Here is a 25,136-nt window from a genome sequence, read left to right as displayed (position 1 = left end):
AGAACTGAGAAAGAGGGCAAAGAGAGTGTGCCCCTGTGAGGGAGGAAATATACACCCTGCTGTCAGGTCCTTATCAAACTGACTCTACTGTGAAAACAAACATAATTACAAATAGCCTCTCAAAATCACACACGCTCCAAGACACAAAATCTTAAAGATGTACAGGGACAACTATACTGAGTACTTCAGGGACACCATGGAACCCTCAAAGCTAGGGTGACCATATTGCTGCTTTAAAAAGGGACACGTGAAAAATACATATGTCAGGGCTGTTTAAAGAAATGTTTTGTATAAGAACCCTGACATGTATTTTTTTTGGAAAATAATAAAGAAGGACCCTCCAGGGCCTCTGCTGTGTAATAGATACAGCAAGGTTAGGTCTGCCGACTTCATCCAGGCTCTTGACAGTTTCAGCTGTAGGGCAGACACAGGCTTTAGGTGTGACAGATTCAGACGACATCTGACAGGGACCTGTAGAACAAGAAAAAACAGAATAACCAACCATGGTTTTCTATAGAGGGGTAGCATAAATGTTGGAAGTTAAGCAAAGACTACCTTTGCCGTCTTCCTACTGCTAAAAGCCACCATATTACTCTTACTAAAGAGATTTACATGGACAAAGCATAACCTCAATCCTTGCTTGCAGGGAAAAGCACCCATTAAAGGATTAAATATCTTCAGACACCAATTTCGCACATCCATCCTGATGAACAAGGCAGGGAGGATACTTAACAGCTTTGTTGGGGTCTTATTTGCCTCCTCCTGGTGGCCAGGAGTTGAATTCCCACTAGTAATTGAATGGATTTGTGGACTCTCCATGCCATTGGAAAGAAATAAAGTTTTACCAAATGCAAATGTAGCAATCTTCATAAATATTCCAGCAACAAATAATAAAGAAAAAAACTTAACACCACATACCACATAAATAATTATTTAAAATGCTTGTAATGTCTGGCACTTTAAGACATAGTATATAAAATTAGTCTTAAAAATAAGGGCAGTTTCATTCATTAACATTTTTAAAGACCGTTCCTTTGTAAAATAATTGCTGTTTAGTTATGGCAAACATCCTGCCGTTCCTCTGCCCACATCTCATACTGTATTTAGTTGATCGATGACGAATCTGGCTTCATCCATTCTTTGCGTTCCCCACAAGCTATTAAAAAATAGCTATTTCAAGGACACAAAAAGTTAACCAACTAAATATTACATTAAAGAGCTGTTATTATTCATGGACAAGAAACGAATGTTGTAATTAAAAGGACATACAGAGTAAAAACTGTATGAAAACACAAGTCACGTGATGGACATATTATGAGGATCATACACAATTCTTGGTAGATTACTTGGTAAATAATGAAATCCACACCATCGATGCTTCATATTTATCAACAGTATGATGCTTTTTATGTCATACTTGACATGCATGAGTTTGAAGGTTTTTTTTTAATAATTAAGGACATCGAATGGAGATTCGCATCAGCAATGTACAGCGAGTGTATTTAACACAGTGAATGCGGTCAGGTTGACGCATTTATAAGTTGGCCCATATAAATCTAGCACAATATGTCTGACCAGCAATGAAAAATGTCTGTGCAACACATAATGAATACATAGGGCTAGATTTATCAACCCTGAGGCGTACAGGAGCTCGCCTGTGGCGGGGCGCAATTACCCGCAGGTAATTAACATTGCACACAAGCTCAATTTTGCGCTTGCGTGCAATCCCGCCACCTGCCCGCGCACAGCCAATCACGCGCGGGCAGGAGCTGTCAATCTCCTCGGTCGTACTCAACCGAGGAGATTGAATTTCGCCAGAATAGATGTGGCGAAGATGTTAGGGAAGCAGCGGTCTGGTGACCACTGCTTGATAAATCGCGGCGAGCAAGTTCTTGTGAGAACTTGCTGCCGCAGGGGCTTGATAAATCTAGCCCATAGTCTTGTAATCATATACTTATATCCTCTGTGGATTGTGAGGACTATATGACGACAGGAATAATACAAAAACAATTTTTCCAGAGCTATTTATTTTAATTGCAAAGTCTTTCAACCAAGCAACAGCTTTATTTATGTAAAAGCCTTATTAAACTGTACATATTTAATAAAACATATATTCAGTTTTGGTACAATTCAAATACATTTTAAAAAGCAAAATTTGAACCTAATAGGACCCAGAGATTTAAAAAACAAACAAACAAACAAAAAACACAACTTGTTCATATGTACATTAGACTGTATGAAGTAATTATTTAGTTAAACTTAAGTTTTGGAAAGGTTTTCTCTATTATATAAAAATATAACAACTTAATATTAGAAAATGGCTTATTGGTATAAACAAAATCATATTTTCAAACCTATTTTTAAAAAAATAAGGTCAGATCCACCATTGCACTAAGGCACATTCAAAGTGTGATTTGGTGCATAATTTATTATTCAGAACGGTATTATACCCCCTTGTTTACTTGACACCAGATAAAGAGGCAACATAATTCTATAAAATGATATATTTGAGCAATAAATGTTTTAGGCCAGGCTTTAAAAATCTGGATTCTCCATCTGTTATTAAAGAAAATTTACATATTTTTTTAATTTATTTTTTAATAATTATTTTGTATAATAGAATATACTATTCTATTTCATCTAACTCTGATATTATATGTGGATCATTATTCTAAACACAAAAAAAAGTGTTTTTGTTTTAATATGCATTTGTAATTGTCTCTTGCACTATATATATTTGAGATATATATATTTGAGATATATGTATGTATATATATTTATATATATATATATATATATATATATATATATATATATACACACACACACACATACATATACATATATATATATATATATATATATATATATATATATATATATATATAGATATAGATATATATATAGATATATAGATATATATATGACAGGGGTATTGTCCCAAGAGTGTGCTTTCAAATAAGCATGCTACAGAATATAGAAATATAGAACTGATTGCATAATGTAGAAAATGATTGGATATATTTTGTGTTCATGTAAAATAAAATAATAAAAACAAATCTTAGGGCAGTTTAGATTATGAATATTTAAAAAAAAAAGTTTTTTTTTTGCTTACTAGACTGTGCTTAAATGTGCAATTTGTTATATATTAGTTAAACAAATGTTGTAGATGGCCGTTATATATATGCATTTGACTCTTTTTTTGGCGTGCAGATTTATTAGGAAAGCAATCCAAATATTTGTGAGTCAGAATTTTTTTTATAAATAAATCCGGGCACCGTAAGCCAAATGCAGCAGACCGATACCCTTTTTAACATTCGTTTAATTAATGAATAACAAATTGCACAAGTCTACTAACATGGTATTTACTGATCCATAATATTCACTGCATTTGTCACAACATTTATATTTGAACTTCCTCTCATTTTTATTGTATAAGCCAGTATGGATGTTCCCTCTTTATGCCAATAGCTTGCTGCATGAGGGTTATATATTTAAAAAAAAAATCTAAAGCACAAGCCCATGACTTTCATTATGTTTTAAATTTAGTACAAAACCTGTATTAAAACGTCTGGCCTGCTTTTTTTTAATTAAAAAAAAATGCCCCCTAAAAAAAATAATTAAATGTACAGCGCAAAAAAAATGCGGAATATTAAAATAACATTTTCTAAATATTTTTATAGCTTTCATAAATCAGGTTAATTTAGTTTGTATCTCTTTTAAACGAGGTTTGCTATTGTACTTCTTTTCAATCACCTTCCAATGAAGGGTTAAAAAATGACACAAATGTTTAATAAGAGAAAAATAGCCAATTAACAAGATAAACACACATATAGGGACAATGATTTGATGCAAAGATGTTTAATGTTTTCTTAATTCTGAGCTCTATGGGATAACATAGTAAATTCCTCATCAGTTTCACCAATATTTCCTCTTTAGTAAAATATATATTTTAAGTAGGACTGGATCCACTGAGTAGCAATATACTGCGTGGACAAGGAATCTATGTATACCCCTGGTCATGCTCTCTGATTTAGGGATCTCAGTTTAATGAATTCCAGATGATAATTTGTGTAATAAAATATTTGAAACACACCTAAATCTAGAAAGCAGATTATTTCACAACAGGTTGGCAACTGCATGTTATTTTTTATAGTGTCTCAAATTTTGAATCATAAAACTTAATTTTCCTTAACAAAAAAGCACAAAAAGTAAAATGAATAAAGCAAAAAATAGAACACCAATGCCAAAAAGGGCCGCTTGCTCTTAATATTAATGCTGATATTGGGATAAAAATAAATTAACCCAATTTGATTTGCATAAATGGTCTTGCGGAAAACATATAAAAAATGTTTTTATTTTAATGGGATTCTGGGTACGCTTCACATTTTGTGTACCAGACTCCCGCCTAGCCTTGTACTTGTGTTGGCTGTTGGCGCATCAGTAGTGTTTTGAGGGAGCTGCAAAGCTGAGTATAAAAGCAAGCTCTTAATATATAATAAGTAAACTGCACTTACAACCAGGTTCTGGACTCATTTATATATCTAATTCAATAAAGCCACCTGTTTATGCATTTATTGCTGGATAACACGGTGATCCACATGGTTAGAGAAGTACATTTATCAGCTCTGGTAGTTAATTTCGTGGTTGGGAATTATACTCTGTGCAAATGTTCTGAATAATCTTCCCAACAAACTTATGGAGACTGTCAAATTCATCCACGAAAAAGGAGTGGTCTTTATCAGGGTCAGTTGCAATGGATTCCAGCTCATCATGGGCTGCCCAAGCGATTCCAACAGCATACGCAATTACTCCTGGAAAAAAAGGGGGGGGAAAATTACACTTTGAGATATAAATGCACTAATATTTAGTTTAATCTGTTTAATCTAATAAACACACTTGGAAGAGATTAAACATTTTTTTCTGCTAAAGAACATAAATGGTAAGTGGTAAGGCTTTATCACGGTTTACTATGGGCAATGCCAATGGAAGTCATAACCAGAATCATGTATGAACCCACTAATTGATCCTAAAGAACTTTTGCCGTTGGCTATTACATCCATGTCTGCTAGAACTGAAGCAATTAATGTTTAAAGGGGATTAACAATGGCTATATATATAGAAAAAAAATGATAACGCCATTGGTAGATACAAAAAATACTCAATTACATGAAAGAACTGTAAATATTCTACTTTTAATATTGGAGTCATAGTTACTGAAAAATACTTAAAGTACCAATGCTGTAGAATTGCATAATTAACAAGTGCATAATAAAAAGACAAGGCAATAACACCTACTCATATATTTTTTCAGACAAATGTATTTTTTCTCCCTTTTTGCGGACCCCTCCCTCATGTGACAGACATCAGCCAATCACAGACCCTGTGAGCTTGTGCACATGCTCAGAAGGATCTTGTTCCCCAGAAAGTTTGAATATAAAAAGACTGTGCAAAATTTCATAATAGAAATAAATTGGAAAGTGTCTTAAAACTGCCTGCTCTTTCTGAATCATAAACGTTTATTTTAACTTGAGTGTCCCTTTAAATGAAGATTAATTATAATGGAGTATGCAAAGCAAACATTAGCCTGAGAATTACAAATACATTAGTTATAAAGAAATGGGCACCATGTGTAGTAAAATAATTAGCAATATACGTTCATTATTTATTTTGCCCCTTTTTTCTGTAATGTACTTCTAAAAGTTGTAAGTTTCCCAATTGGGAAAGAATTGGAAGTGCACACTGCAGACTTCACAAACTGAACCCTGCCACATATCTGTCCCAAATTGGCCTCAACAGGGAAGATTAGAGATGGAACTGCAATACATTGATAGTTTTGCTAACACAATGACAGTGGCTAGCTGTGTGTGCTCCAGTAACAAGTCTGGATTGGCTCCTCTAAATAATATGTTTTGTTATATTTCATTAATGTTGTAATGCAGAATATTCATACTTTGTATTATCTTTTTGAAAAACTTATGATAAATTATTAAAAAAAACAAAAACAAACTTGCTTTAAATTGCACGCGCTATCTGAATCATGGAAGAAACATTTTGGGTTTAATGGAGCCGATTTATCAAGGGTCGAATGGCCCCTGATGTCCCTGTTTCCGCAGGAGCCTTCAGGCTTGCCGGAAACAGCAGTTATGAAGCTGCGGCCTTAAGACAGCTGCTCCATAACTCGTCCGCCGCATCTGAGGCTGCGGTCTGCAATCCGCCCGATTCTATACGATCGGGCTGATTGACATCTCCTGCTAGCATGAGAATCTGCAGGGGGCAGCATTGCGCAAGCAGTTCAGCAGTACAGCGTATCATGTCGGACAGACATTGATAAATCGGCCCCCCTGTCTTAATTGCAATAGTTGTTTGTACTTTTTAATGCGACAAATAAATCCTTACATCCTGTATAAAACTTGCACTGAGAAATTCATTTATAATAATCCAGGAAAAAAAAACATATCCAGTGTGAATAATATAAAGGTATATCCAAGAATCCAAACTCACTGGACTTGTAGCAAAATAATTAATTTATTTCTACAAACATGTGACGTTTCAGGACAAACGCCTCTTCCCATGCCTACTGAGGAGACTTGGATATATTAATGCTGAGTACTGCTGATCCTGAAACCCTGGCAGCTGTGGTTGATAAGATGCAAGTGCACCTCCTGCTTTGGACTTTATTCAGTTTGAATAATAAATATTACTCACCCTATTCTTATTTTTTTTAACACTTTCACTACCAAATATATATCCTAAAAAATATGTACCATTCTGATGTGCTTTAGATGCTGGAACACGAACATCATCATACGACCGTCCATCTGTAATCACAATCAAAATCTTTCTTTTGTTCGGCTTTGATTTAGTGAACAGCTGTTCAAAGGCATATGTAATGGCAGCTCCAGTACTTGTTCCACCGCTCCAGTATCCTATTCTCATAATGGCATTGACAACATCTTGCTTGGTGCTGTATTTATCAAATCCAAATTCCAGCCTTTGCTCATATGTATATTGTACTGCTCCAATTCTGGTATCAGTGTCCGAGATCTCAAACTCATTGGTGATATTGGCGATGAATTGAAGTACAGTACGGAAGTTTCCTGTACCAACACTGCTAGAGCCATCAATGACAAATGCAATGTCGGCCGCATTGAGACAGGTCTTACTGCATACCAGTTTGTCTGTATCACATATACGTTTCACCATAGGCTGAACAATCTTAAGGAGGCCAAACCAGCTTGGGACATTAATGGAATAGTGTCCATTGGTTCTGCAAACAGCCTGCAACAAAATAATAATTATTAGTCAGCTTTTCAGGTTTTTAAAGAACATTAAACTCAAAATCAACCAATGGAAGATACATTGAAACAAACTAGAACATACAAGCCCATAGCAAAAACTGGGTTATCTCTAGATGATATCAGAAAAAACGATATAATATTAAAGCAAATAAAACTCCAGATCCAGATGGGATACACCCAATGGTTTTAAGGGAATTTAGCAGTGTTATAGCCAAATCTCTACTCTTCATTTTTCAGGATTCATTATACTCAGGAATAGTACCCTAAGATTGGTATAAAGCTGATTTAGTGCCACTTTTTAAAAAGGGAAGCAGGGCTGATCCAGAAAGCTATAGACCAGTAAGCCTGATATCAGTAGTGGGTAAGATACTTGAAGGGATTATAAAGAATTATATTAATGAGTATATTTATGTAAACAAGATTACAAGGTATATCGTGGGTCTTTGTGCACGTCGGAAGTAGTATGCATATTACAAATAAATGCGTTCACATGAGCGCAATCTAATTTAATGCAACTTGGGATATTGTGACTTCAGAGCTCTAGTTAACTGTACCTTAAAGGGACAGTCTAGTCAAAATTAAACTTTCATGATTCAGATAGGGCATGCAATTTTAAACAAGTTTCCAATTTACTTCTATTATGTAATTTGCTCAATTCTTTAGATATCCTTTGTTGAAGAAATAGCAATGCACATGTGTGAGCCAATCACACAAGGCCTTTATGTGCAGCAACCAATCAGCAGCTACTGAGCATATCTAGATATGCTTTTCAGCAAGTGATATCAAGACAATGAAGCAAATTAGATAATAGAAGTAAATTAGAAAGTTGTTTAAAATGACATGCTCTTTCTAAATCACGAAAGAAAAAATTGGGTTTCATGTCCCTTTAAGTTAAAAAAGTTGCACAAAACATACACTGTACATAACAATTTCTAATACAAGTTATTAAAAAAGGCTGCAAAGGGCTTTAACATAGAGATACATACATACACATGTCTAAATATCTATCTATATCTATATGTTTATATGAGTGTACTTATGTATTTATATGTGTATATGTGTATTTACAGACATATATACACATATAAAACATAAATACATATGTATACATATATAGACACATATATAAGTGCATTGGAGCACTTTGCAGTCAAGTAACTGAAAACATGTAAAATCATATTGATGCAATTGTCATATTTAAAAAAGTGTTTAACCGTGTATTTACTGTAAATATTTCACATTACAATGTTCTTCACACAGGGGAATATGTTCTAAGTATTTTTAAATAGATATTCCTATATATATATATCTGTATACATCTATACCTATATATAATTATAGATAGATAGATAGATAGATAGATAGATATAGATATGTATTTAAGAATAAATAGAACATATTCTGCTATGTGAAGAACATTCAAATGTGAAATATTAATTCATATTTAATGTCAAGTTAGCGCACTTGAGAAAACGCGATTGGGTTTGTGCGTGAATAAGGGTTTTTCTTTCCACTTTTGGTGCTCCATTAAAGTCTATGGGGGGAATATGTTAACGTGGTTGCAATATTTGAAGTTCATTTTTTTTGCATGCATCGATTTAGCGCTTGTGCAAAAACGTTTTATTTTCAACTTGTAATACGCACGCTACCCGATGTGCGCAAAGAGCTTACTTCTAGCGAATTTAAAGTGTGAGCGGGAGTGATAAATAATGCTCCACTCGTAATCTAGCCCTCTGAGTTCAAACAGCATGATTTTATGAGAAACAGATCATGTGAAACTAATCTAATTAGATTCTATGAGGGGGTAAGTAAAAATATAAATAAAGGGATATCAGTTGAAGTGATATAGTTGGATTTTGCAAAGACTTTTGATACATTGTCACATTAAGGGACTGGTAATAGCTGAAAATGTTAGCTCATGGATAAATAACTTGATAAAAAAAACAGGGAGGAACGAGTAGTAGTAAATGGATCATACTCAGATTGGACAAAATTAATTAGTGGAGTCCCCCAGGGATCAGCACTGGGCCCTGTTCTTTTTAATATTTTTATTAATGACTTGGAGGAAGGATTAAATAGTAAGATCTCTATTTTTACAGATGATACAAAGTTGTGTAAATTCATTAGGTCAGTGCAGGATGAAATTGCTTTGCAAGGGGATTTACAAAAATTGAAAGAATGGGCCGTTAAATGGAAAATGTGGTTTAATACTTGAAAATGTAAGTTTCCACATATTGGAAGTAAAAATAATCAGTGAACCTATTATTTAAATAGGACTAGACTTAGCAAAAAAGAGGAGGAAAGGGATTGGGGCATACTTATAGATAACAAGCTAAAAATGGGTTTGCAATACAGGGCAGTGGCTTCTAAGGCTAATAAGATACTAGCATATATTAAAAGAGGCATTGATGCAAGGAAGGAAAGCATAACACTGTCACTATATAAATCCCTGGCAAGACCTCACATTGAGTATGGAGTGCAGTTCTGGGGACCAATCTTAAAAAAAGCCATTGAAAAGTTAGAAAACGTTCAGAGAAGGGGCCACAAAACTAAAAGGGGAATGGAGAATTTCAACTATGAGGAGAGGTTAGCCAAACTGGGTCTGTTTTCTTTAGAAAAGGGTGCGTGAGACGTGATATAATTACTTTATATAAATATATTCAAGGCCCATATACAGAGTTAGTGAAAGGCTGAAGCTCTGTTTATGCCAAGAAAACTATTTGTGAAAAGAGGTCACAATTTAAAAATTTAAAGTTGGAGGAAAGCAGATTAAATCCCCAGCAACGTAAATGTGGTTGGAACGCATTGCCTAATGAGGTAATTAATGCCAATACTTAAGATACATTTAAAAATGGATTAGATACATTTCTGGCTAGAAACAGAATTCAGGGAGATTATAGCTTGTGTTAAATGGGTCACCTTTTTAATGGAATTAATTTAAGCTCAACTGGATCTTCTTTACTGTAAATCAAGTAGGATCTGCATAGGTTAAACTTGATGGACTTCTGTCTTCTTTCAAACTCATCTACTATGTTATTATGTAAGTAAGATTTGCTATAACATACATAAACAACAGACTAAAGAAAACTATTACAGAAGGAGGAGGGCTCGGCTCCAAAGAGCTTATATTCTACAGGTTGAGGGTGCAGACATTAGGTTTGGGGTAGCTTATCACATGGATTGTAGTTGCAGCAGTGAGTCAAGGTAGTTCCAGATTTATTTTGGGTAGTATGAAAAACAAAGAAGAGATGGTAAGCCCCTCTGAATAGGTGGGTTTTTCAAAGAGCTTCTGAAGCTATTCACGGTTGAACAGGAGCAGCGTGTGAGAAGTTTTGTAGATGAGAGAGAGGCGTAAAGATAATAGGAGTGGAAAGACTTAGGTCAGAGTTTGATCGAAGAGAAATATTTGGAGATGAGAGAGTATATATAGTTGGGAGTGAGGCTGTTGAGCGCTTTGAGCGCTTTATAGGGTTAATACTTTGAATTGTATTCTGGGGTGTATGGTGAGCCAATCCAGTGAAGAGACTGGCAGAGTGGAGCAGCTGATGTAGATCATCCATTTAGGTGAATGATTCTAGCTGAAGCATTTACGATAGGTTGGAGGGGGGAGAGGCAGTGTTTGGGAAGGCCATTTAGGAATAGATTGCAGTAGTCAATGAGTGACAAAATGATGGAATTAATTAGTATTTTTCTTGAGTAAGGAAAGGTCAAATTCTGGAAATTTCATTTATACAAAGTCAGGTTTAATGTCTTAATTGCAGTTTTATTATCTGCAACTGAGAAAAAAATAGATTTGATTTATAAAGGGGTTTTGATAGATGAATTACAAAAGCAATGTATTCATATTGGGTAAACGTGAAAAGCGGTAGCAGGAAGGAGTTTGTTGTTAATCTCTACATGCCGGCAAGGAAACAAAACATACTCAGCTGATGAGAAAGATAGATGATTAGTAACTGATTCAATATTGATAAATTTTTAATTTGAATAGTTTTCTACACTTAATCAATAATGTCAGTTTATAAAGTGCAATTAATAATTTTATAGAAATTAACTTAATTTTATAATTATCATTCTTTAAATATCCAAACACTTAAAGGGACACTCAATCAAAATTAAACTTTCATTATTCAGATAGAGCAGGCCATTTAAACAACTTTCCAATTTACTTCCATTAACAAAATGTGCACAGTCTTTTTATATTTAAACTTTTTGAGTCACCAGCTCCTACTGAGCATGTGCAAGAATAAGTGTGTATGCATTTGTGAATGGCTGATGGCTGTCACATGGTACGTGTATGCATTTGTGATTGGCTGATGGCTGTCACATGGTACAGGGGGAGTGGAAAAATATATAACTTTTAAAATTGTCAGAAAAAAAATCTACTACTCATTTGAAGTTCAGACTAAGTGCTATTGCATTGTCTTGTTATCTTGCATTTGTTGATTATGCAAATTTACTGTGTTGACTGGTCCTTTAAACTACAATTGCACTAAAAATTATATTATCCATATGAAAAAAAACAAAATATAAAAATGCATTGCATTTATTACTGCTTCAAAAAATGTAAGTAAAATCTATTTAAACGAAATATGAAACTAATACAACAGTATCAGCCGTGTACTTCTTGCTAATGAGCACATATAATAAAGTTTGTTTCTTTTTACTGTGCTCTATGACTTTTTCCAACTGTGGATAATGGCTTTGTACAAATTTGAGTTATTGTGGTCTTGGGTACCGTTTGTTTGGATATTCTGATTTGTCATGTGATTTTATATGCAATTATAACCCACCGCAATATGCGATTTTCAGTACTATGTATGGATGCTGTTCTAATTTATTGACACTAGGTGGCGCAAACGTTATTCTGTGGTTGATTGTATTCCTGCATCAGATGAAAATACAGTGAGCATTTGTTAGAAGTGTAGTTAATTAGATTAAGGTAAATATTTTTTTATGCTAAACATAATAATGTAATAAGTTGTACTATATAACCTAATACTGCATATTGAATTAATAGGCAAAACGTTGTATTACTTTCATACTGGGAAATTTTGAGGACAAACTGAATGCTAATTGCTTTAGGTTTAATTATACACAACAAATTTGTGCTAGAAAATGTGTGATTTACTAAGTTTGCATTCCTCACCTTGGGTGAGGTATATACATGTGATGTTAGCATACTACTGGATGTTTTGCTCCTTTACACACAAGTTTGTTTAGGATGTATAGGTTAAATCTATTTATATCTGTGCATTTTGATATATTTTGTTTTGGGATGTACAACTTGACCCTGAAAAACAACAAGTGTAGCTGTGCATCTTGTATTAGCTCATCTTGATTCAAAGGCCTCTGGGAAAACTGGATATGGAGGCTCTGTTTCCCATGAAACATGAATTCTGCAGTTCATTAGAGCATCATGGGAAATGTAGTTCTGAAACATCTGGAGTGTCAAGGTTTGCCATCACTGGTCTAGGGCATGTTGGGAATGCGGAAAACCGCTTAGTGAATCCCAGCTTGAATAAAAAGGAATGTGACTACGTTTGAATCATTGTTCAGGAGTTAGATCTCAGGGACAAATACTATTGTACGTTGCGTAAAGCATTAAAGGACCAGTAAACACAGTAGTTTTGGATATACAACAAATACAAGATAACTAGACAATGCAATAGCACTTAGTCTGAACTTCAAATGAGTAGTAGATTTTCTTCTGACAATTTTAAAAGTTATGTCTATTTTGACTCCCCCTGTACCATGTGACAGCCATCAGCCAATCATAAATGCATACACGTACCATGTGACAGCCATCAGCCAATCAAAAATGCATATATGTTTATTCTGTGAATTCTTACACATGCTCAGTAGGAGCTGGTGACTCAAAAAGTTTAAATAAAAAAAGACTGTGCACATTTTGTTAATGGAAGTAAATTGGAAAGTTGTTTAAAATTGCCTACTTATTTTGACTTAAGTGTCCCTTTAAGGGGCCCTTATAGTGATAATATAAAATGCTTTAATTTGTTAGACCATGTGATTTGATCACTAGCGATGAAGCAAAGTACTGCTCAGGACTCTCAACTCTGATGAGACTCTATGTAGCTCTATGTATTGGTTTAAAATAAATAGAAAAAGATCCAAAGTGGAAGTCCTGTGCCTGGTAATGGTAAAGTTTTATGGTTATTCTTTCAAAACTGCAAAAAATAATTGCAAACAATAAGCTATGCATGCTGGATTGCAAGTGGTACTATATTAATATATCCCTTCCACGTCCTTTTAAATTAAATGTTAACCTTTAGGGGCTGATTTATCATGTCCACCGACATTGATAAATGCCAACAGCATACGCTGTCGGCATTTAACATTACACAAGCAAAATGCTTGTGCAATGCCGCCCCCTGCAATCGTCTGCTAGCAGGAGGTATCAATCATTCTGATCATATCCGATCAGGATGATTGCTGTCCGCCACCTCAGAGGTGGCGTACCAGTTAACTTATGTTTCCGGCAAGCCTGAAGGCTCGCGTGGAAACTGCTGCATTCGCAGCATCATAAATTGGCCCCCAAGTATCAGAAGACTATGGCCTAGATTACGAGTGGATCGAAAATGTTAGTGCGCAAGCAATATCAGTTTTTCGCAATCGTTTGTGCGCAGGTTAAATTGCGCTGGTATTACAAGTTGAAACTAAACGCGATCGCTTGAGCGCTATTCAATTTAACGCTTTGTCAGAGCTCTGGTTAACTGTTTTGCAAAACAAAAAAGACTCACAAAACACATCAAAAAAACATTTAAAAGTACAGTTACACTAATAAAGCACCATCTAATACAAATTATTTCTAAAAAAAATATTGCACAAAAAAGTTAAAAGGGCTCAAAGTTATGAGATCTCAGGTGTTAGAAAAAAAAGGCAGACAATGGGCTTTAACATTAGCACTGCGGAATCTGTTGGTGCTTTACAAATAACCGATAATGATAGTAATAACACTGAGATTACTTAGGGGTGTACTCACTTTTGTTGCCAATGGTTTAGACATTAATGGCTGTATGTTGAGTTATTTTGAGGGGACAGCAAATTTACACTGTTATACAGGCTGTACACTCACTACTTTACATTGTAGCAAAGTGTCATTTCTTCAGTGTTGTCACATGAAAAGATATAATAAAATATTTACAAAAATGTGAAGGGTGTACTCACTTTTGTGAGATACTATATATATATATATATATATATATATATATATATTGTATCAAAATACCATCAGATATGTGTAGAAATATGTATTTTTGAATAAATAGAACATATCTGCTATGTGCAGAACACTGGATAATGAAATATTCATATATTCATGTCAGGTTAGCACACATGAGAATGTGCGATCAGGTTTGTGTGCGAGTTGGGTGTTTTCCCACCTTTTTTTCTCCATTGACTTCTATGGGGGAATACATTACATTGCACGCACTATTGTAAGTTCGGCTTTTGGCGTGTGTTGGGTTAGCGCAATAGTGATAACTTTTTACTTTCAACGCGTAATACCAGCGCAACCCGTTGAGCATAAAAAGTTTGCTAGATAGCGCTCCACTCGTAATCTAGGCCTATATAAATTATTTTTTATCACTGACTGTGCCTTATGAATTTTGAAAACAAATATTATTATTGTGGAAACATTAAATTAAGTTCTAAGAAAGTGACCAAACCATTGAAGAATCTTACATTGCATGAGTACTCTATGGACTAAAGACAAATTGTGGCAAAACAGTTTTCTAAAAATGTATCACCAAGATTACAAGTTGTGCTGTATGGCTTTACTGCTTAAAAAATGGCCTTTGAGTGCGGAATGGTAATCTACTCGGTATTACAAGTCACGCGGGATGGCTTTACCGCGATCGTTGTGGCCTATACCACAACGAGCCTTTCCGCATTTAAAGACCTGTATTTATGGATTTTGCAAAACAAAATATTGACTGATTTGAATTTATTTTTATTTTTATGGGCAGTAAAAGAGCTGATGGCCCTTTTAAGGGCAATGCCCGTACAAATGTCCCTTTAGTGGCAATGGGTAGATTCGTTTTTTTTTTTAGTTAGTTGTTTTTTATTTTGGGGAGTTGGGTGGGTGGGGGGTTGTAATTGTAGGGGGGACTTTGTACTTTATTTTGAAAAATAAGGGGCTATTGGTAGTTTATTGTTAGATTAGGTTTGGGGGGGCTTTTTGTTTTTAAGGTAGCATTAGATTAGGAATAACTTTTTTTATTTTGGATAATTTCGTTTGTTATTTTTTTTAATATTATGTTTTTTATTTTTTGTAATGTTAGTTTTTTTAAAATGTAATGTTAGTTGTTTTTTTGAGTAATGTTAGATTTTTTTATTTTGTGTAATTTTAGATTTTTATAATTTTTTTGTAGTTTAAGCTTAGGTTTTATTTTTTTCACAGCTAAATTTATTTATTATTATTATTTATTTATTTATTTTAAGGTAGTTATTATATTGTAACTTTAATTTAAAGTTAGGGGGTGTTAGGTTTAGGGGTTACTAGTTTAATTTCGGTAGTCGCAATGTGGGGGGATAGTGGTTTAGGGGTTAATAGGTTTATTTAAGTAGTAGCGATGTGGAGGGACGGCCGTTTATAGGTTAATAGGTTTATTTAGTGTTGGCGATGTGGGGGGACGGCGGTTTAAAGGTTAATAGGTTTATTTTAGTAGTAGTGATGTGGGGGGACGGCGGTTTAGAGGTTAATCAGTTTATTTAGTGTTGGCGATGTGGGGGTATGGTGGTCTAGAGGTTATTAGCTTTATTTAGTGTGGGGGGATGACAGTTTAGGGGTTATTAGACTAGGGGCTTATGTTAGGTTTTTGTAAAACTTTCTTTTCTCCATAGACTTCAATGGGAAATGAGAAAATGCGGTAGCGATTTCGCAATCGCAGGTGTTAGGTTTTTTCCTACATTTTTTCTCTATTGATCTCTATGGAGGAATACGTGCACAAGCACACCAAGTCGGAATTTGGATTTTGTGCGGTATGCAGCTTACTGCACCATACCGCACAACAAAAGAAAATTTTATGGTGGTATGGAAATATCGGTACGGACCCATTTTGCGCGATGTGTACGTAACGGCTATACCGCACAACTTGTAATCTTGGTGTATATTAAATTTCTTTAGTATACAAGTAGGTGATAAAACACTGATAACAAACCTTATCCACAAAGTTGGGTTCAACTACATTCATTTTCTCATTGTCATCAGCAGCCTCAATAGTGACAAAGAAAATGTTAATTCCTGATTCCCGTGCAAGGCGTGAAGCTTCTTCAACCTTATCCGTTGGCCATCCATCTACTAGAACAACCGCTACATTTGGAGCGCCTCCTCTGTTTCCACTTGCATCAGAAAAGTAGCTTTTGTTGATATAAGAAAGAGCCTTTCCTGTTGTAAAAAAATTATATGAAGTACAGGAAACAATAAAGGGACATAAAACACGTTTTTTCTTTCATGATTCAGATAGAACATGTGATTTTAAAGGGACAGTCTACTCCAGAATTTGTATTGTTTAAAAAGATAGATAATCCCTTTATTACCCATTCCCCAGTTTTGCATAACCAACACTGTTATATCAATACACCTTTTACCTCTGTGATTACCTTTTATCTAAGCCACTGCAGACTGCCCCCTTACCTCAGTGCTTTTGACAGACATGCAGTTTAGCCAATCAGTGCAGACTCCTAAATAACACCACGGGAGTAAGCACAATGTTATCTATATGACACACATGAACTAGTACTGTCTATCTGTCAAAAACTTTCAAAATGCTCTGAGCTAAGAGACGGTTTTCAACGGTATTAGAAATCAGTTTCAGCCTACCTAGGTTTAGCTTTTCAAAAATACCACCAAGGGAACAAAGAAAATTTGATGATAAAAGTACATTGGAAAGTTGTTTAACATTGCATGCCCTATCTGAATACTGAAAGTTTAATTTTGACTAGTCTTCCCATTTAGTTCTATTATCTATTTTTTTATTCTCTTGATATCATTTGTTGAAAAGGATACCTAGGTAGAATCAAGAGCTGCTGATTGGTGGCTGCACATACATGCCTCATGTTATTGAGTCATCAAATGCATTAAAGTGATGGTAAACTGAGTGATTTTGCTCATTATAGCCCCTTGCTTATAATTTGACAATTGATCATTATTCTTACATCTTCACTTCCACCGACCCCCCACAAGAGACTTTTTTTCTGATGGTGATGCTTCACTTTGTCAACCAATCAGAATGTTAGCCATATGGCTTGCTATTTTTGTATGCATCATTGTGGTGTTTGCTAAATGCATGCACAAATTGCTTTCAGTATACGTTGACGATTCTATGCACGCATGCGTTTTATAACCATAGGGCTATGACATATTAATAAACAGTGAATCGAAACTCTCATTCCAATTTAGTTTACTTCAATACCTGGCAATGAGTTGTAAGACTTTGCCCTTCACTATGCAGACCGTTTTTTTCCGCTCACCTGGCAAGCACTGAATTTTATGATTGAATGTTTACATTGGAGCGGCTATAGAGACATTCTGCCCATGTGCAAGACTGCTACCTTACTGGAGAGCACACAGAAATACGTATACGGCATGCTCTAAATGTCGCTGAGAACGCTCTATGGGGCCGATTTATCAAAGTCTGGCGGACATCGCGTATGCTGTCTGCATTTAACATTGCACAAGCAGCTCTAGTTAACTGCTTGTGCAATGCCGCCCCCTTCAGATTCATGGCCAATCGGCCGCTAGCAGGGGGTTTCATTCAACTCGATCTTATATGATCGGGCGGATTGATGTCCGCAGCCTTAGAGGCAGCAGAGTAGTTAAGGAGCAGTGGTGTTAAGAATGCTGTTTTAAAACGTCTGTTTCCGGCGAACCTGAAGGCTCGCACGGAAACAGGGGCATCAGGGGCCATTCTGCCCTTAATAAATCGGCCCCTATATGTCACTACAAAACAGAAATTAAAATACAAGGGAGAGGCATAATGAAGAAATTAAACTTTTATAGTTATACAGCTTATAATTTCATATATATATATAAAAATCACTCTTACGTTGTAATGGTACGTTTCAAACAAATATAATTTACCATCACTTTAATTAAAGGTAAAACTAGACTGTTCTACATTAATAGAGCAGTTTATTATTTAACTCATTAAGTAATACATAATAAATAAAAAAAAATAAAAAAAACTTGGGTCAGTCTTTGTAGAAATTGAGGTAGAATGGTGTATTCAGCTGATGCTACAGGCAATTGATAGACTGAATTTAGGTTTGAACTTCTGTATCTTCAGAGGAAGAAAGTTAAATTTCTTTTGTTTTAAATATACTATGGGCTCTAAGTTAGTTTTATTTAAGGGTACAGCTAGGCAATACACTGTTTAATTGATTATTACAGAGCAGTTTTTGATTAATACATCCTTTTAATGAAAAAAATAATAATAACAATAATAATTATTGTGATCAGTAAATCATTTTATTAAGACAGCAAATATTTTCAGGCAAAAGACAGAGCATTAAAATGTCATATGGTTGTTCTTCAAATCTTTTGGGTGTCACACAGTGGCAGTTTTATGAGGGTGCTGGGGGTTGCTATGCACCTCCAAACGCACGTGTAGCACAGTTGAGCTGCAAAGGGTTTCATAAAGTTCATAAACTCCATCTCTGAAAAACTGCTGTGTTGTCCCATTACATATATAACCATCTACTACAATCAATATCTTTTTTTTAAATAAAGTTATGTAAAAATTATTAAAAGTGATTGTAAAGTTCCTCCATGTGCTCATAATATTTTGATAGACTGATGTGTAAAATGTTTTTTTGTTGTTTTTTTTTTAAGTATGTGCATTGGTTCTAAAGTATTTTTATTTTATTATTTGTTCTGACTTACATGTAATTCTGCTGCCTGCCCCCATCAATATACACTTTTTCCCCCAGGTGACATTTTTACTGTCATCCAATCGGCACCTTTGTCGCGCGGCTTTCTTTCTCCTATGTGCGGGCTTGCCTAACCGTGACACGCATGCGCTAGCAGCCTGATGACCTTTGCATTTTGAGTATAAAAAAATGCCTTACAAATACGCGGAATCTGTCTGATGGGAGTCCCTATGATGTAATTGTAAACAGTGAATAGGAACTCATGTTCCAAATCACTGTTTACTTAGATTACAGCTCTCCTACTAAACGATGAACCTCATGATTCACTGTTTACATAGAAGTGGCCGTTTAGACAATCTGCACATGTGCAATAGTCTAACCCTCGGTAGTGCATATCACCAAATACATATAGAATGGGTGGGACCGTTCTATATCTCACCGTACTACAGAAACGGGAATGCAAGGGAGTGGAGGGAAGAGCACAACATGGTATTAGAATAAAATATATTTTTTAATAGATAAAGAAAGTAACTTTTATATAAAATATTATAGTGGTGCAGTTGTGAATATCAGTTAGTTTGTGAACATGTTAATTTACCATCACTAAATATATGTGTCTTACCAACATGTGAATGTCCTCCTTTCTGTGGAATTTTCTCAATAGCAACTTTGAGGTCTTTGGAACTGGAATATGATCGAAGACTAAATTCTGTTGAAGGCTCATCCCTTGAAGACAAAAATAAAAAAGCAGAGATGTCATTACATAATGGTATTGGTTATTTACTCAGCAACCCCTCACAGATTCCTTTAATTTTAGTTTTAAGTTGAAATAACAGTAAACACCTTGAGAGGTTTATATAAAATATTTAGTTTTGCATGATGAAACAACTTTGCAATATGTTAGTTTATTTTGACCCCTTTTCATGTAATTTAACTCTGAAAAATTAGCTGTTTATAATTCTCAGACATTGAAATATACCCTGCTGACTACTCAAGGACAACCTTGCTCCATATATGTGCCTGATTGGCTTTATCAGATAACAGCTGCAAACCAATTCACTTTATACCAACTTTATGAAAGTGTGTAGCCTTGTTGTCTGTGAACTAAAGCCCAGATTGGCCTATCCTAACTATTATACTAAAATTACATTTAACTAGCAATTAAATTATCTATATTACATATTTAAAAACCTAACCCTACTCAAATTATTGAAATCTACAATAAAGAATTACTAAGTTACACAAAAATAACAACTAAGTTACACAAAATAAAAAACACTAAGTTACACAAAATAAAAAACAAATGATCAAATATTTAAACGAATTACACCTAATCTAATAGCCCTATCAAAATAAAAAAGACCCCCCCCCCCCCAAGGCTGGTCCACACTTATTCATAATTTGGAATTGTGTAAGATGGAAAATTTCTCCATTAAAAAATGGTATAAGGAATCACTTAGACAGGAGGGCAATTTAAACCTACAATTGATTGTTAAAAAATGGCATCTGAAGGGAGTAATAGGCTGTAATGAGGAATATATACAGAATAGTATCACTAGAATAAATAAGATTTTTACCTCCACTAATTTTAGAGAAGTACATATTAATATACTAAACCAATCATATCTTACCCCGTCTGTCATGGCAAGATGGAATAGTAAAACTCAAGATAAATGTGCTAAATGTAGTAGTAGAGGGGCTGATATTATGCACTATTTTTGGGAGTGTACACTAGTGAGACAATATTGGGATAAAATAAACTTCTGGCTATCTAGGATATTAAAAATAGAGATGAAAATACATCGAAATCTGGTATTTTTTCTATTCCCTCCGGATAAAAAAATGTAAACAATAAGGAATTCATTGAAATGGTCATTGGTGTGGCCAGGTTTCTACTGTTAAAAACTTGGATCTCAAAAAAACTGCCTACTATAGCTGAAGTAAACAACCAAATTTTTAAACAAATGACGATAGAACAATGCATGATAGAAAAAGATAAAATCAATGAAGTTGAAAGATATTTTAAAAAATGGTAAATTTTTATATATTCACAGCCAATGGATCTGCAAAAGAAAATTATCTACCCATTCAGATCCACAGAGTATGTTATGAACGCCATATTAAGAAATGAACTACCTCAAGTAGATTAAAGGGACAGTCAACCATAGAATTGTTATTGTTTTAAAAGATAGATAATCCCTTTATTACTCATTCCCCAGTTTTGCATGACCAACACAGTTATAATAATATACTTTTTACCTTTGTGATTACCTTGTATCTAGGAACCTTCTTCCAGCCCCCTGATCACATGACTGTGACTGTTTATTATCTATTGTCTTAAATTTAGCATTGTATTGTGCTAGATCTTAAATAACTTTCTGTGCCTGAACACAGTGTTATCTATATAGCCCACGTGTACTTTCTGTCTCTTTGTGTTGAAAAGAGATTTAAAAAGCATGTGATAAGAGGCAGCCCTCAAAGGCTTAGAAATTAGCATATGAGCCTACCTATGTTTAGTTTAAACTAAGAATACCAACAGAAAAAAGCAAATTTGATGATAAATTAAATTGGAAAGTCAATTAAAATTAAAAGTCCTATCTGAATAATGAAAGTTTAATTTATACTTGACTGTCCCTTTAAGCAAAGAAGAGGAGAGGGCTGAGGGCAATACATTTATATATAATTATATATATATATCTATATATATATATACATATATATATATATATATATATATATTTTTTTTTTTTATTATTTACTTATTTTTTCTTGTTTTGTTTTTATTTTTGTTCTACAAAAAAAAAATACAGTATTCATTTAGGGGTTCCATTTGTCATAGGATGTGTAGAAGAAGGGACGGTCTATAAAAAAAAGAGAAAAAGAGGGAAGAAAAGGAAAAAAAAGGGGAAAAGAAAAAAGGGGAAAAGAAGAGATTATGTCTGCTTATTATTTTAAGAACTTAAAATATGTATGTATAACCCCCTAATATGTAAATTTGTGTTATTTCCTTTTTTCTGTTCTTATTACCCCCGTCTCCCTTCCTTTTTCATTTCTGTACCCTTTTTGGATTCTCAATAAAGAAATAAAAAAAAAAAAAAAAAAAAAAAGACCCCCCAAAATAAAAAAACCCTAGCCTACAATAAACTACCAATGGCCCTTAAAGGGGCCTTTTGGGGGCATTGCCCCACAACAGTAAAACCCACCACCCACACAACCAAACCCCCCAAATACAAACCTATCTAAAAAACCTGAGCTCCCCATTGCCCTGAAAAGGGCATTTGTATGGGCATTTAACTCTTTTTCCGCCCAAAGTCCCTAACCTAAAATTAAAACCCACCCAATAAACCCTTAAAAAAACCTAACACTAACCCCCAAAGATCCACTTACAGTTTTCGAAGACCCGACATCCATCCTCATCCAAGCGGCAGAAGTCCTCAGCAAAGTCGGCAGAAGTCTTCATCCAAGCGGGCTGAAGTCTTCATCCACCTGGGCAGAAGTCTTCATCCAGACGGCATCCTCTATCTTCATCCATCCGGCGCGGAGCGGCTCCATCTTCAAGACATCCAGCACGGAGCATCCTCTTCTTACGATCGCCACTGAAGAATGAAGTTTCCTTTAAATGACGTCATCCAAGATTGCGTCTCTTACATTCCGATTGGCTGATATAATTCTATCAGCCAATAGGAATTAAGGTGGAAAAAAAACCTATTGGCTGATTTTTCATTTTTTGATCCTTTCACCCTGCAGAATACTGCATGACAGTTTCTCTGTGTTAAACCAGTATATTACTGTTGAGTACTTTTTTACTATTTATTCACCACTTATTCACCACTGGCATTGGTTGTGGGACAATATGTCTCAGGCAGAGGCACAGGACGCATTGGAACCTGAAAATTTAGAGGGGGCCAATGTTTTTCAATTTACTGAGGAGGACGCCAGTAGGATCAGAAATGACAAACTGTCCATAAAAACTAAAATAAAACAACCAGAGCAATTGTACAATCATTTGGTCAAATTAAAGAAGAGAGAAGTGGATTTAAAGTTACATGGGTGCTATCTTTCGGATATAAGTCCTATATACCAAAGGGGTTTAGAATTAAAAATACCCCCACCATAGGCCGCAATAATGCCACGTTTTGTAGAAAGTGGTGCAGCATTTTAAATAAATGCTCGCTGGATTTAATACTACTAGTGATAGAGGAAGTGGGCACTCTACTGAAACAAGTGGAAAGTGAGATGATTACCTTTGAATCAACCCATGGTGAAAAATTGAAAGATGATGGGGATGAACACTGGCTGGACAAACTAAAAAAACAGGTAGATGACTATGAAAGAGATCTTATCTCTTTTAAAGAGAGAAAATGGGAAGCAGTGACCACTGACTATCGGGAGAAAATGATTTATAGGTGGTTAGTTGGCCCAGAAGAACAGAGATTTATATGCAGAAACAGAAGGCCCAAAGTGTATAAGCCTAGGTCTCTTAATACAATAGAGAGTTCTGATAACAGCTCTGACTCAGAACATACAGGGGCTGAAGTATCGGCTACCAGTACAGGATCACAACCTATGACCACCAGGTCAAAAAACACTGTAGGGGGATGCCACACCCCAGACGAAGTGGTCACAAACACAAGAGGCTACTCATGGGGAAGACCACTCAGGCAGTGGTGCAGACATTGGAATCCAGCATCATAATCAACCTGAGCACACACCAATTAACCCCAGCAGAATTGGGTGTTCTGGAGAGGGGTTTAACTTTTGTGCCAACATCTAGACCTGATGAATTTGCACTTAAGGTTGCTTTGTATAAATTCAATAGAAAGCTACGGCTGAAAGAATGCTTTGGGAATACTAACACCACCATTGAGAAATTCAAGAAAAAAAAAGCAATTTTGATCCTAAAACAACAAATGCTAGTATCAACACCTATTGCAGAATGGTGCAGGATGATTTCAAAGACATATTGACATCTGAACATGCCACGGTCAGAAATAACCTCAGTAAGGAGGAGTAGGTAGCACTCAAAAACCTCAGAAGTAACCCCAAACTGGTCATTAGGGAAGCTGACAAGGGGGGAGCACTTGTCCTCCAAGACTATGACAACTATAAGGATGAGATCCTATCACAATTGAACAATCCTACTGTCTACCGTAGATTACCAAAAGATCCAACCACAGAATTTAAAACAATTATTGATGATTACCTGGGCTTAATGCTAGAAATGGACATCCTGACTAAGGCAACATGTAATTACAAGATAGTTGAATATCCCATTATCCCAATTATTTATACATTGCCAAAGGTGCACAAGGACCCATTCAGACCACAGCGTCGGCCTATTGTGTCTGCATGCGGATCGATACTACAGACACTAGCCACATTCCTTGATGATCTATTACAACCTCTGGTCAGACAGATGGACTCCTTTCTATTGGATTCAATAGAATTAGTCAAATTGCTAGAATCTATTGATGATCAGAAGGGTGATGAGCTATTGGTCACCCTTGATGTCAATAACCTGTATACGGTCATACCTCATACCGAGGAGATGGCTTCTATCCGTGCAAGTCTGTTGATGTATCCCTATGTGGGATCACCACTTGATACCATTCTACAACTCCTGGAATACTGCTTGAAGTATAATTACTTCAAGTTTGAAAACAACTTCTATTACAGGTGTCAGTCACAGCGATGGGGTCCAATGTGGCCCCATCCTATGCTAACCTGTATATGGCACAATTTGAGACCCGAGGTACCAACTTATTCCATGATCATTGAGTAAAATTATTTTGCAGATACATTAATGACCTCTTCATTATTTGGAGTGGTAATGAGAATGACCTGGAACAATGGTTTGGGGAGCTCAACATGATAAACAAGAATCTAATATTCAAAATGACATCCAACGATCAAATGGTTGATTTCCTGGAATTACGTATATACAAG

At 35.1% G+C, this 25,136-nt stretch overlaps 1 protein-coding gene across 2 annotated transcripts in view; it reads right to left on the bottom strand.

Annotated features, from left to right (window-relative positions):
- Positions 1-2,010: 2,010 nt before the first annotated feature.
- Positions 2,011-25,136, bottom strand: part of VIT (vitrin) — a 204,950-nt gene continuing 181,824 nt past the window's right edge. For both annotated transcript variants that reach the window (XM_053711892.1, XM_053711893.1), the window contains exons 23-26: positions 19,813-19,916; positions 16,481-16,707; positions 6,768-7,281; positions 2,011-4,814 (exon numbers count right to left, since the gene is read on the bottom strand). In XM_053711892.1, coding sequence (XP_053567867.1) covers positions 4,636-4,814; positions 6,768-7,281; positions 16,481-16,707; positions 19,813-19,916 — 1,024 coding nt within the window. In that variant the 3' untranslated portion in view covers positions 2,011-4,635. The remainder of the gene's footprint in view (positions 4,815-6,767; positions 7,282-16,480; positions 16,708-19,812; positions 19,917-25,136) is intronic.

Source organism: Bombina bombina, chromosome 4 (assembly GCF_027579735.1).
Source record: "Bombina bombina isolate aBomBom1 chromosome 4, aBomBom1.pri, whole genome shotgun sequence".
In the NCBI taxonomy this organism is placed as follows: domain Eukaryota; kingdom Metazoa; phylum Chordata; class Amphibia; order Anura; family Bombinatoridae; genus Bombina; species Bombina bombina.
Note: the sequence above shows the minus strand (reverse complement) of the source record. Positions and strands in the feature narration are given on the sequence as shown.